At 32.9% G+C, this 12835-nt stretch overlaps 1 protein-coding gene across 4 annotated transcripts in view; it reads left to right on the plus strand.

Annotated features, from left to right (window-relative positions):
- The window catches only part of LOC129539885 (protein MEMO1), a 128628-nt gene that overhangs the window by 93822 nt on the left and 21971 nt on the right, over window positions 1-12835 (plus strand). For 2 of the 4 annotated variants that reach the window (XM_055400911.2, XM_088841561.1), the window contains 2 exons: window positions 573-715; window positions 8625-8701. In XM_055400911.2, coding sequence (XP_055256886.1) covers window positions 573-715; window positions 8625-8701 — 220 coding nt within the window. Of the gene's footprint in view, window positions 1-572; window positions 716-5304; window positions 5605-8624; window positions 8702-12835 lie in introns of all 4 variants that reach the window. The other 2 variants (XR_016038619.1, XM_088841562.1) reach the window with 2 other exon arrangements.

Below are 12835 nucleotides of genomic sequence, written 5' to 3' on the forward strand. Positions count from 1 at the left end.
AAATTTGAGTTGTATCTTCAGACTGTCCTGTATCTGTTTAATTAGTTTAGGTGTGAGGTGCAGCTGGTGAATCTTTTGGGAGCCAAGATAAGTTTTGTGGGTCTCACTTGGCAGGTTTATAGAGCTAGTGCCAGCAATGGTGGTGTTTACAATCAGAATTAAATTAAGTAAGGAAGAATTTAATGCTCTTTTAAACTGCAGAAGCACTGGGCAGAGATGATTGTAGCTTTTATGGGTAGTTGAGAAGATTGATGATAGTGGTTTGATGAGCTTACTTTTATATTTGATGATATTGTTAGTAGTAGTAAAATAGCTTCATTTACCGAGCTTCTTTACCTAAAGAACTAGTGTACATTTCTGTAATTTAAATAGATATTTTTAATATTCTGTACCTCTCATTTTTAAATTGATTTCCTTAAATATTAATTTATAGATTTTAAGGATTCAACAACATTATGTATATTATACATACCACTGTTAATAAATGTTCCACTTTTTAGTGCCAAGCATTGGAAACCTATTTTTATTATATTTCTTAAATGACTTTTTTTTTTTTTTCTGTTTTCTTTAAGCCATAAGGATGAGTTTACCATTATTCCTGTATTGGTTGGAGCTCTGAGTGAGTCAAAAGAACAGGAATTCGGAAAACTCTTCAGTAAATACCTAGCGGATCCTAGTAATCTCTTTGTGGTTTCTTCTGATTTCTGCCATTGGGGTAAGTTCTAGATTTTTAACATTTCATGGTAGAAATTATGTACTTGTGGTTAAAGGTATCTTTTCATTCTAAGCTCTTATCTTCAGTTATTTATCACTTTCCTTGGAAAGTTACACTTTTAGCAATAGTATCTAAAGGTGAATGAAAAACTCTTGATCATTTAAAAAGGATGAGATTGTAATAGGGGATTATGGATACATTTCCAAAGGCGACTGGTATAATTGGATTCACACTGTGAGGGCATCCTTGCTTAGACACTTAGGTTAGTAGGAGTTAAGATCTTTTAACCCCATTTCTAGGTAGAGCTGTGTGATAGATTCTCTGAAGTTAGTTTTTTGGCAGATAAAACAAATATTCTTTAGAATGAAGAAGAGCACTGTGTGCTATGCCAGTCTTGCGCCACATTTCTTTTTTTTTGTAATTGGTCCTTTCTTCTTTCTTTTTTTGCCTTTGGTGCTTAATTTTTGCCCATAGTTGCCTCCAAAGATTATACCTCCAAAGTATTCTCCAAAGATTTTAACACATTAGCTATCAGTGCTGTGGTCTTCACTGGTTCATAAGGATAAGAACTTCGAAGAGATTTTTGTTATTATTGTGAATTAAAAAAAATAAGGAAGCTTCACAGTGAGTAGATCATAAAGGAAGTGAGATGTTTATGGATGCCTCTTTTAAATTTCTTTTCTTGAATTCTTTGGATATAGTTTGTTCTGTTTATCTATTACTGTGATAGAATGTTTCTGAATCCTATTCCTTTTAGGACACTCTTTGACTCATTGATTTAATGGTTTAAGGATGCCAATATCTGTTCATTCTTCAGTTGTTTCTTTGATTATGGTGAAAAATAAGACACAACACCATAAATTGTAAGCTACATAATGGCCAGAAAAACACCCTTAATGAGCTATAGGGAGCCCTGGCCTTTACGTGTCTTGTCATTGATTGCCAGAGTTGATTCAACATTTATCAGGCCTAGATAGGCTGGTTTCTTCTTCTCTTACGTCATGCTGCACTGTGTGTGGCCTTGAGATTTCAGTTCAAGAGAACCATTCTCCCTAATGGTATAGATAAATATTTTGTTGTCACTGATTTTTCAGCTGGGACTGATTATCCCCTCAGGAGACATTTGGAAAAGCCTAGAGACTGTTTTGGTCCTCATAGCTGGAGTGGGAAGGAGGTGGAGATGCTATTGGCATCTAATGAGTAGAGTTCATCAAAGCTGTTAGGTAAACATCCTATCATGTACGGGATTATCTTGCCCACATGTCGGTAGTGCTGAGGTTGAAAGCCCTAGTTTAGGGTATGCAGGTAGCTCTGTCTGCTACCTTGCCAAATTCCTTAAGAGGCTCTCAGGGTTCTTTAATAATAAACTCTATTTGCTAGTTGGTTTGCTACCTTTGGCAGAAGTTATTTTTTTATGGATATAAGTGTATTACTTAGGTCTGAAAGGGTTCTTTTCTTGGGGATTTTGAAGTTTAATAATAAAACTAGAGAGTATCATTATGGGCGGGGGGAAAAGCTATTTTTCTTAGTATTATGAATAAAGTATGTTTTAGAAATTTAGAATTACTAAAGCATGTGTCCCTTCCTCTTCACTTTTAAGGCATTTGAATTGTTTAAAATCACTTCGTGATTTAAATAATTCACTTCCCTGATATGATAGTATTCTTCAGGGCCTAGACTCTCCCTTAAGGTTGGTATAGTAAAACCACAACATAAATCCACTTAGTAGTCGAGTAGATGTTTTAATGTTGCTTTTGTGTGAACTCATCCTTTTTACCTCATTGATGATTATAAAGCAAATCCTAGTCCACTACTGTATTTAAGTAGAATGTTGAGAGAGAAAAACAAATTTTGTGTTTATATCTATTTAAATCTTCAGAAAATTATTTAGGCCATTTAATCTACTGATTTCTTGAAAATTTTGGAATTGCAGGATCGAATTTTCTGGTTATAATTACAAAAAAGAAGTCAAACTTTCCAAAGTCTGGTAAATGTTAGCTATTGGAATTGTCAAGAGACTTAAACATATTTATATTTACATTTAATGGTTAAGTAATAGAACTTTTCAAGTGTTTATTTGTTTCAGTATAACTGTCGCTAATAACGCACATTAAATGCTTGCTTTGTACTTATGGAAAGCACTGTACTAATTCTTGTTAGGAAATTTGATGGAGGTTTGGGGGTAAGTGGAAAGAGTTACATGGACACTATTCCAAAATTGGTAGACTCCTTTCTACAATGTAATAGTGACTGCCATTGTTGTAAAGTAAGCTTCATTTTCTCCTTTACATGCCTATTGAAATAATATGAATCATTGGCTAGTTATGGGTTAAACTGTGTTTACTTAAAGAAATTAAATTTCATATTTTTCAAATTCATGCTGTAGTGGCATTGGTCCTCTTTCCTATATGAATGAACAGTAATTTCCATCTCAGAAATCTAGCCTTTTCTCATGACTACAATACTTAATTTCTTCTTGTTTTAATGATATTGTGCGGATTGATTTTATCATACTTAAGTAATGATAACACTGAATTCAAAATCATTTCACAGGAAAGATTAATTTTCTCAAGTACTCAGAGATCTTAAAAGTTTCATTGAGTTAGGCTCTTAACACACTTCACATTTCTGAATAGCTGTTTTTTTTTTTGAGAGAAGTCGCTTGATCATGGTACAGTTGACCAATTGCTCAGATATATACAGTGGAATTTTTTTTTTGTTTTTGTTGAATAATATGTTAGAGTACTGACAGTAATGACATCTTTATTTCTAGTGGTTGTTTCTCTTTATATACTGTCCAGGTTCTGTGAAAAATAAAATGAAAAACTTGATGATAGAGACAGTTGAGAGACCTATATGTGTGTAACTGGAAGGATTTTGCCTTGTCAACTTTGTTTGTTAGCCAACATCCATTATAAAAATTAAAGGGGTGGTTTGCTTTAAAGAGGTTCATCTTTCTGATCCCACTTAGCTCTTGTTTAGATTTGAAAGAGATATTGAAGAAAGAAAAAAATAGATTAAAATACTCTCAATTTTTCTTTTTGGGTGAGACAAGCAAAGGGACAGTTTGGAACCTAGATTCTATTGTGCCCTGTCTTTCTGTTCTCTCATTTGAATCTCCCTGCTTTTTGGGAGCCCAAATGGTGTTTCCCTGATAATGTTTAAATATCAGGAAGAAAATCATGAGCGAGAGGACATTTGCTGCTGGTGTTTGACTTTTATCATGGTTAAGCAATGCTGTCCCCATGCATTGTGCACTTACCAAGTTCCTCATCCTACTGGATGACTCCATTATAGAGAATTTTGTCTGTTGTCAGGACTTTTTAGTTTTTCTAGTTAGTAGAATTTGTATTCTGTTTTCCTGAGTCTTATTTTTGCTCTTTTCCATATATTCTGTTAATATTTGCTTTTTCCTGATCATCCCGAACTTTATACTTTCAAATTTAGAGTATTGACAGCTTTCATTAACATAACTTTCAGCTAACTTCTGAGAAGTTTCTGAATGAAACTGGATCTAACAGAAGTTGATTCTTTAAAATGGACTCACACTTCTATTTATTAAATAATTTTCCTTTTAAATGATAGTTTTAATTTCAAATCAGTTTCAGTAAATTTATTTGGTAAAGGTTAATGATAAATTGTTTTGTTCAAATACGAATAACGTTTATTCTGCAGTCACTTCAGCAGGTTTGGATTATCATCTGTAAACTTGCATTTGTATAGTCACATAATTTTTAATGAATATATGCCACTCACTAAAATTGACACTTCTAGTTTGATCTGTATTAGTGTGTGATACTCATGCTCTTCTCCCTTTCTGTCGTCAGTCTCTTGGGTGTGATGGCATTACTATTTTCTGAATGTTTAAATTGATTTAAGTTAGCTAATTCCTAAAATACATCTTATTCAAGATATCATATTTGTCTTCTCAAATATTGGTACATAGTGATTTCACATATTTAGGATTTTGATCTTTTGCGAGTTTGAGATAAAGCCAATAATTTTACGTTATAACTAAGACTTCAGAATGAAAGGACTATAGTATTTTGCTTATAAAAATGAATATCTTATTTGATGATACTTAGATAATATTTTCTTTATGAAACATTTTTTCTTTGGTAGTGATTTCAATTAAATGTCCCTAGTTTAGGTCCTTAGTGTAGAATGGTCTAATAGTCTTATCTCACAGGTGTTGTGAGGTTGAACTCAAATATTTAAACATATAAAGTGATTAAGTAAATGTATAATAGTACAGTTTTTCCTGGACATACGTCTGGAAGCCTGTCTTACTCACTGATCTTTTGGGGGCTTTATAGAACAACTTTCCAAGCTCATTGTTTATTTCTGCAATCTAGTATATAGCTTAATGTTGAGATAGTTAATATTTTTTTTTACTTTTTGTTTTGAGGTAATTCAAAAGTAGTGTTGGTTCTTGTACCATTCATTGTTATGTTTGTCCTCATTAGTTGATTGTTGTGTGTTAAACAGACATCCCTGGAGCTTATTCTCCACACTCTGTGAATCCACTCATTAATCACCAGTCACCTTTGGAGATGGGAAAATTACTTACCTGTATTTCTTTTTCTCAGAAAGCGTGCTCTGGAATGGATTCACAAATGAGCTACCCTCCTTCCCTCAAAGAGTAAGGTTTCTGCTTTACAGGATTTTTTTCTTGGGTTATTTTTCCTCTCATCTTTTGAATTTGAAAAGAACTGAGGGAAGGCACCTGAAGAAACTACTGACATACTCACTAGGGGAGTTCCAAAGCTTGTGCTGCCCCTAGGGGCAGTGTCAATGGCTCTTAAAGCTAGAAAGCTCATACTTGGAGTTGAAACAGGGGCTCAAAGAATCCATTTTCCCAGTGTACCTTCTGAAAGGATAAGTTTCAGGTAAGTAATTTTCTCTTACTATGTGATATGCTTAATTCATACTTATATAAAAGTTCACACGTCCAGTTCTCCAGGCACATAGGCAACCGTATTTGTTCACTTTAGATGCATAAGCTTTACTGAATGTTAGAAACACTGTAAAGCAAAACTCATGAGGTACATGAAATCATAATATATTTTAAATGAACAATATTTGAAGGTGCATTAATGAGCAGTGTATTGTATTAGTGTCGTTTCTTTTATTTCTTAGTAAATAAAATCTTGATAAATTTATTTTTAATAATTCGAAGCAAAAAATCTTTTGAATTCAAATTCCAAATGGTGTTTAAGTAAACTTGTTATGTGTGTGTACTCATGTGCATTCACATGTATATGCATACATACGTATGTACATATTAATGCATTTAGGCTAGGATAATGGCAACTCTTTACTTTAAATTTGATGCTTTCTTTAACTATGTTGACCAGAATGAATTACTGAAGTAATTTTGAAATGTTTGTATAGTTAAATTATCAAGAGACAGTTTGACCTGTTACAAATAAGATACTTTTTTCAGTGTAATAACTATAGCAGTGAGAATTTAACTTCTTAACAGAAATTCTTCAGTGCTTATCAAATATTTCTACTCAGTTCTTCAGCTACTAAATTTGAGATGGCTACTAAAACATAGCAAAAAGTAGATAGCAAAATATTAAAACATTTGCTCATTGATTTTCTTTGTATTTTGTCATTCTTATTAAATCACATGTTGATTTAGCATTTTAACTTACTTTAAACATTCTGTGTACTTCTGTCTTCAGAAGTAGTTTTTAAGTGAAAGTTACATTGAAAATGGTCCATATGAATAAGATAGCATTTTAAAATATAGTTACACTTTTGACATATTAGATTAGGGCAGGTTTAACCAATTTCAGCAATTTGAAACAGCAGCTCTAAAGTTGAAAATAAGTAGAAAAGACTTTTGAATAGCAAATGTCACAAAGTACACACATTTTTCTCTGCACTTGAGAGTGGCCATCTTGAGATAAGACAATTGTGTGCCAGTAACAGGGATTATTGACAACTAAAACTAACACTTATCATCAGAAGTAAGAAAAAGAGAATGTATTAGTATAAACCTGAAACAGCTCAGGTTCAAAGAATATCCATCTTGATTTTATCCAAGAATATTACTGTAACTGCAGTTACAGTGAGTTAGAACTCTGTTGTCCAGGATTGTTTATTTGATTGTTTATTCATTTCACAGAAGATGTGGGGCAGCTTTATCAAAAGAACTTTGAATTAAAAGTAGAAATTTAGTACCAGTGAATTAAATCATTAAGTTATTACGATAGACTTGAGATTTGGCTTTGAACCTTCTGAGAGCAACCTGGAAAATAGGAAAAATAGGGTAAATTATATAATGCATGTTAGGTAGGAGTAAGTACATATATTCTTTAAAGAAAAATAAAGCTGTACCTAACTCTTAAGTTTTGAAGGAACTGCCTGATGAATTGTTTAATATAGAGATACTGAGTAATAGAGTTGTCACTGTTTAAGAATTTTTTTAGTTCGAGGACTGTAATAGATCTGATAGTTATAGCAACATACAGTAATCTCCAGTGTTTAGCAGAAAAGGTTGTTAATATTCAAAATGCAGGTAATTTTCTGAGAACCCTATTGCTTGATTCTAGGATATCATGAATTTTGAGATGCAATATTGATTTAATAATGGTGCTTGGTGGGGGAGTGGGGGGAAATAAGAACTGCCACATTGAGTAGTTGTACATGTTAATATATGTGAAAAGTTAATATGTGAAAGCTAAGGAAATGGGGTATATTGTAGAAAGGTGACTATCAGAGATGATTAGCATCAAGTTAATGAAATGTTAAAAACTGTGATGTGTGGTTTCTCTCAAAAAGGACGTCCAAAGGGTTTTATAATTTTACATAGCTCGTGATCTATAAGATGATATTTTTTAGTGAGATAAATAGAAAAGTTAAAAATCATAATTATCCAGTCAAAGAAACCCATCTTCTCAGATGCGAGGATAATTGGCTATGTGAACTTTGCTGTAAAACTTCAGCACGAGACACATGCTATGTGTGTACACGATTAGTGTACTCTAATGCCTTCAGAATTGCACTTTGGTGCATCTTTGAAAATAAGGAATATAAAAATAATGAGTTCTTGAAAATAAAGGCATTGCTGAAAAACAAGTTTTGATATATCTGAAATACAACATAATCATTTGAATAATAATCTATAATTAATTATGAATATGTTTAACTTTTGGCTTTTATATGACTATAGTAGGAAGCAAAATTCACTTCCTGAGCCTTTTGTTTCTTCCTTTTTAAACTTCTTCCATTTACCCTCTCTGTTCTTTGGAGAATAACTAAACATTGACTGTTCTGTGCTTGTACCCTTACTGAGACTTAATTGTCAGAGTAGAACTATTTGTTAAATTTATACTTTTGTGTATCCTACTTAAAGGCACTTGTATTACTCCTTTTCTAACATTTGCAACAGTGACATAAATTTTTAAAATTTACATTATACAAGTCACATATATCTCTGACTTACGTTTTTTTTTTCTGTAGTAGAGATTAAATCTTTGCATTTGTACAACAAAAGCCAAGCTTTCGTTGGTTTGTTATATTGAGATAGTTTCCTTAAGCCAAATCTTGAATCATATTCTTTGGGTTTACTTTCCATTATAGACCGATATAATATGTTTAACAATGCTTCTAACTTTTAAACTGTTTTTCCTTAGTCTTTTGTATTGCTTGTGACTTTAAGGTTTTATAGTTTGACATAGTTTTTAACCTTGTAAAACACTGATGATATATCATTTCTTTATTACCTTCCCAAATATGCCTTTTATTTTTACATACAAGGGCTCTTGGGAATCATTCTCTCAGAGGCTTAAGCTGTGCTTTGCCTTCCATGAGAACTGAAATTATTTGGTAAGCGCTTGCTTTCTTTTTAGCTTCTAATTTTTCCCTATTTTATTTTGTACATGATATTTGTTTCAAGGTCAAAGGTTCCGTTACAGTTACTATGATGAATCCCAGGGGGAGATTTATAGATCCATTGAACATCTAGATAAAATGGTAAGTCCTTCAGGTGTGGGGTTTTACTGCTCTAAGATTTTTTTCTTTAATTTCAGATTAGTGACTCAAGACTTATTATGTTAAGGTATACAGTGGGCTGATAATTCTTTCCCTATCTTTAAATGTGCAAAATATATATTGTAATCATGTGAGATTGATTATAAAATAATTCCTTTTCTGTTAGTAGAGATTTCCTTCATCTTAATTTTATTTGATTAATTAATTGTACTTTGAATAATTAGATACAGATTTTAGATACTGTTTGGGGAATGTCTTGGTTTTAGGGACAGTAGGATACTAATGCCATTACTTACTGTTAAGCAGAGACAACCATAGTAAATTCTAAATTTATTTTATTACTTAATTCTATTTTTTGGTCATTTGGATTTTTCTTAAATGGAATTTGGATTTGTTTTAAATTAGAATTTTAAAACATTATTTTATTCTTTACTAGCCCAGGAATACAGTAGATATTGATCCTGCAGTCAAAACTGCAGATATTGTCAAAATCTGCAGTCAAAATATCCTGCAGATATTGAGTCAAAACCTCAAGTTTTCCTTGAGGTAGGGTGGTCAGAGTACTTGCTTTAATATCTAGTATTTAATATTTTAGTAATATTTAATGTTTTAGAGACATGTAGATCATTTTGGTATCGACTCATAATGGAATATTAAATCTAGCAAATATATCACTAATTTTCTCTAATCTTCAACAGAGTGTTTCAATTTTCTAGTCCTCAATTTGTCATCTCTAAGATGAGAGACTTGGAGAGATTTAGTCTCTAAATTATCTTTAAACTCTTTATCAACCTTAACTGTAATCTGTTAAAATCAACTTTGCCAGTTTGTGATAAGCTTTATGGATATGTTTTAATATAAGAATATTTAGTCTAAAGTAGAAAAACATTTTAGTAAGGATTTTGGATCTGAAGCTATAAGTAGATTATATTGAGTAGTATTATTTTATTAAAAACCAAATGGAATAAATGCAGTTACTCAGGAGATTTTATCATATTTAAATTTATCATGTTACTTTAAATCCGATTATGGCCTAATGCTTTTGCCTTTGAAATTCTGTTTGAATTTTAATTCACTGATTTTTTTTTTTTTGCTTTATTATATTGTCATGTCAGTCAATTAATTCTTTTCTGGCTACTATTCTAAATAATCTTGCTATTCTGAGGTTTAGTTCTCAGTTGCCTCAGAAAACTCTTCTGGTTCTATGTCATTTATTTTCTTCGTAAAGCAAATGGTTATTGAGTGTTTACTATATTCTAATACTATATGAAGTATTGAAGATACTAAGAAGAGGAAGCATGATCTCTGATTTAATCACTCTTACAGTCTCATCATCAAGTAGACTTAGAAAAGAAGCCATTACAATATAGAGATGGAAGATGTTTGGGAGGCATTATGGACACACCAGTCTCCTTACTGTTCCCCAGTAATGCCATATATGTGCACTAGCTTAGAGCTTGTGCCCTTTGCACTGGACTGTCTCACTGACTTTATGACTGTTCAGTTTTCACCCTCCCAGTGAGGCCTACTGGCACATCTTATACTCTACCCTTTCAGCATCCACAGTCCACCTTACTTTTCCTCTAAGAAACTAAATATTTCACTTATTTATTATGTAAGGATATATGTTTTGTTTACTAATGTATCCAAAATTCTTAGACTAGTTATTGAAATGTAGATAGGTGCCCAGCAAATATTTTCAAATGATTGAGTTGGTGAATATAATCTTTCTGTGTAATTAAATTAAACAAATAACCTAAGTGTAATCTGAGAAAGAAATAAAAGGAAAAGTATAGTAAATTAATATATATTTATATGGTAATGTACATGCCTTGGTACCAACTGTATTCGAGAAGACAGTGGATTAGTTAGATGCTTACAGAGTATCATTAATTCAACAGCTGCACACAAACATCTATTTAAAGTTGTTTATATTTGTGACTTACATTACCAAGTTACATTGGTGAGTGAATAATTCACTAATTCTAAAATTGTGAATAATTCTTAGGAAAACTGTAAATTATAGGTTTTCCTCACTTTATATGATAGTTTATTTTTGGTAAATCTATTGTATATTAAAGTCACGCAAAACTTCTTTGTGTTTGTATCTAAAATGGTGTTAAGAGTGTAGATAATTATAAGCAGGTTTTTCTTATATATGGACATATGAAAGTGTTAAAGGGATAAGAACAATTCTTTGTGTGTGGGACTGTCCTGTGTTGTAGGACAGTCAGCGTCCCTGGTTGCCACCCACTAAATCCCCCAGTAGCATCTTCTAGTTATTGGCACAACCCAGAAATATGCCCTGGGTCAGGAAGATATCCTAAAATAGGAAATGGCAACCCATTCCAGTATTCTTGCCTCGAGAATTCCATGGACAGAGGAGCCTGGCGGGCTATAGCCTTGCAAAGGGTTGGACATGATGGAACGTCTGAGCACCTAGAAATATGCCCACAATTTTCCACTAAGCCCCTATGGTGAACAGTTATTCTATGATGTGCTCAATCATGTCTGACTGTTTGCAACCCTATGGAAACTGTATGCAACCTGCTAGGTTTCTCTGTCCATGGGATTTTTCCAGGCAAGAATACTGGAGTGGGTTGCCATTTCCTCCTCCAGGGTATCTTCCCTTCCAGTGAAGATCTTTCCGACCCAGGTATTGGACCTGCATTGGCAGACGGATTCCTTACTACTGAGCGATCTGGGAATCTACCATTCTAAGACCTTTTGTTGTTCAGTCACTCAGTGTAAAACCTTACCCTGTTCTGTTTTTCTTCTTAGTACTTACTACTATGTGACTTATTATTTGTTGATTTGTTGGTGAAAACCTCTTCTGTTAGATTGTAAGCTTCATGAGATCAAGATCTTTATATTTTGTTATCAGCCTGTTTGTGGTACTTGGTATGTATATCTGTCAAATCAGTGGCTGAGTGGATTAGAGAGAGTGAGAAATCAGGCTAGAGAATCTAGAATAGGTTGTTTAAAGGATACCAAATAGGAAAGTGATAAAAAGCAGATTGTATGTGAATAGATCATATAGCTGTACTGCAGCAAATGGTTGGATGGAGGCTGGAGGAGAAATGAATAGACTAGTTTGATAATCCAAGTGAGACATGGTAATTTGGTTGGGTTGGTGATGGGGAAGAGAGGGACAGAGTGGATGTGTCCAGTATATTTTAGAGACAAATTGATGATAAAATTTGGAGGAGAAGGAAGTGTCAAGGGTAATTCCTTCCAGAAAAAAATAGAGCAAATTAGTGAATACAACAAAAAAGAGGCAGACTCACAGATATAGGGAACAAACTAGTGGTTACCAGTGGGGAGGAGGTGTGAGGGGCAACATAGGTTGGGCAGTGGGAGGTATAAACTGTAGGGTGTAAGATAGGCTTATAAGGATGTACTGTACAACATGGGGAACAGAGTTAGTATTTTGTAATAATTGTATATGAGATGTAATTTATTAAAAAATCTTTTAAAAATTGAAAAGGATTTTCCTAATTATCTAGCTTATGCCGCTGGTTATGTCTTTGTTCTGTTCACTTAGGTCAGAATCACAAGGAGATAGGACTAGGTTTTTTACAAGCTAGAGTGATCATAAGTTCAAATATTAGGGATATGTTTTATTTGCTATAACATATAGCAAGGCATCCAAGTGGAGATGTCAGGAAAGTAGGCATTTGGATTTTCTTTTCACCAATTATTTTTGAGTACATTTAAAGTTGTAGGCACTGGTGAAAATAAGGCAATAAATAAGCTCACTTGATCTCACGGAAATTTTATTCTGTCTGGAGGAGACACATATATATATATATATATATTTTTTTTTTTTTTAAAGAGTAAGGATATAGTATATAAGTTAGTTTCCAAAAGTGATGTGTACTATGCAGAAAATATTAACAGGGTTTTGAAAAAGCATGTAATTCTAGGCTGCTTTAGATTGAATGCTTGGGAAAAGACTTCCTGAGGAGGAACATTAAATTGAGGTATAAATGATAAGAAGGAACAAACTCGGTAAATCAGAGGGAAGAACATTCTAGACAGAACTGCCATTGTGACAGCCTTATGAAGGGAAGAGGCTAGTGTGTTAGAAGAAAGGGAAAAAGGTCAGGGTGGCAG

The sequence above is a fragment of the Moschus berezovskii genome, chromosome 11, assembly GCF_049115385.1.
Source record: "Moschus berezovskii isolate FMDL1 chromosome 11, NW_MosBer_1.0, whole genome shotgun sequence".
NCBI classification, from domain to species: Eukaryota; Metazoa; Chordata; class Mammalia; order Artiodactyla; family Moschidae; genus Moschus; species Moschus berezovskii.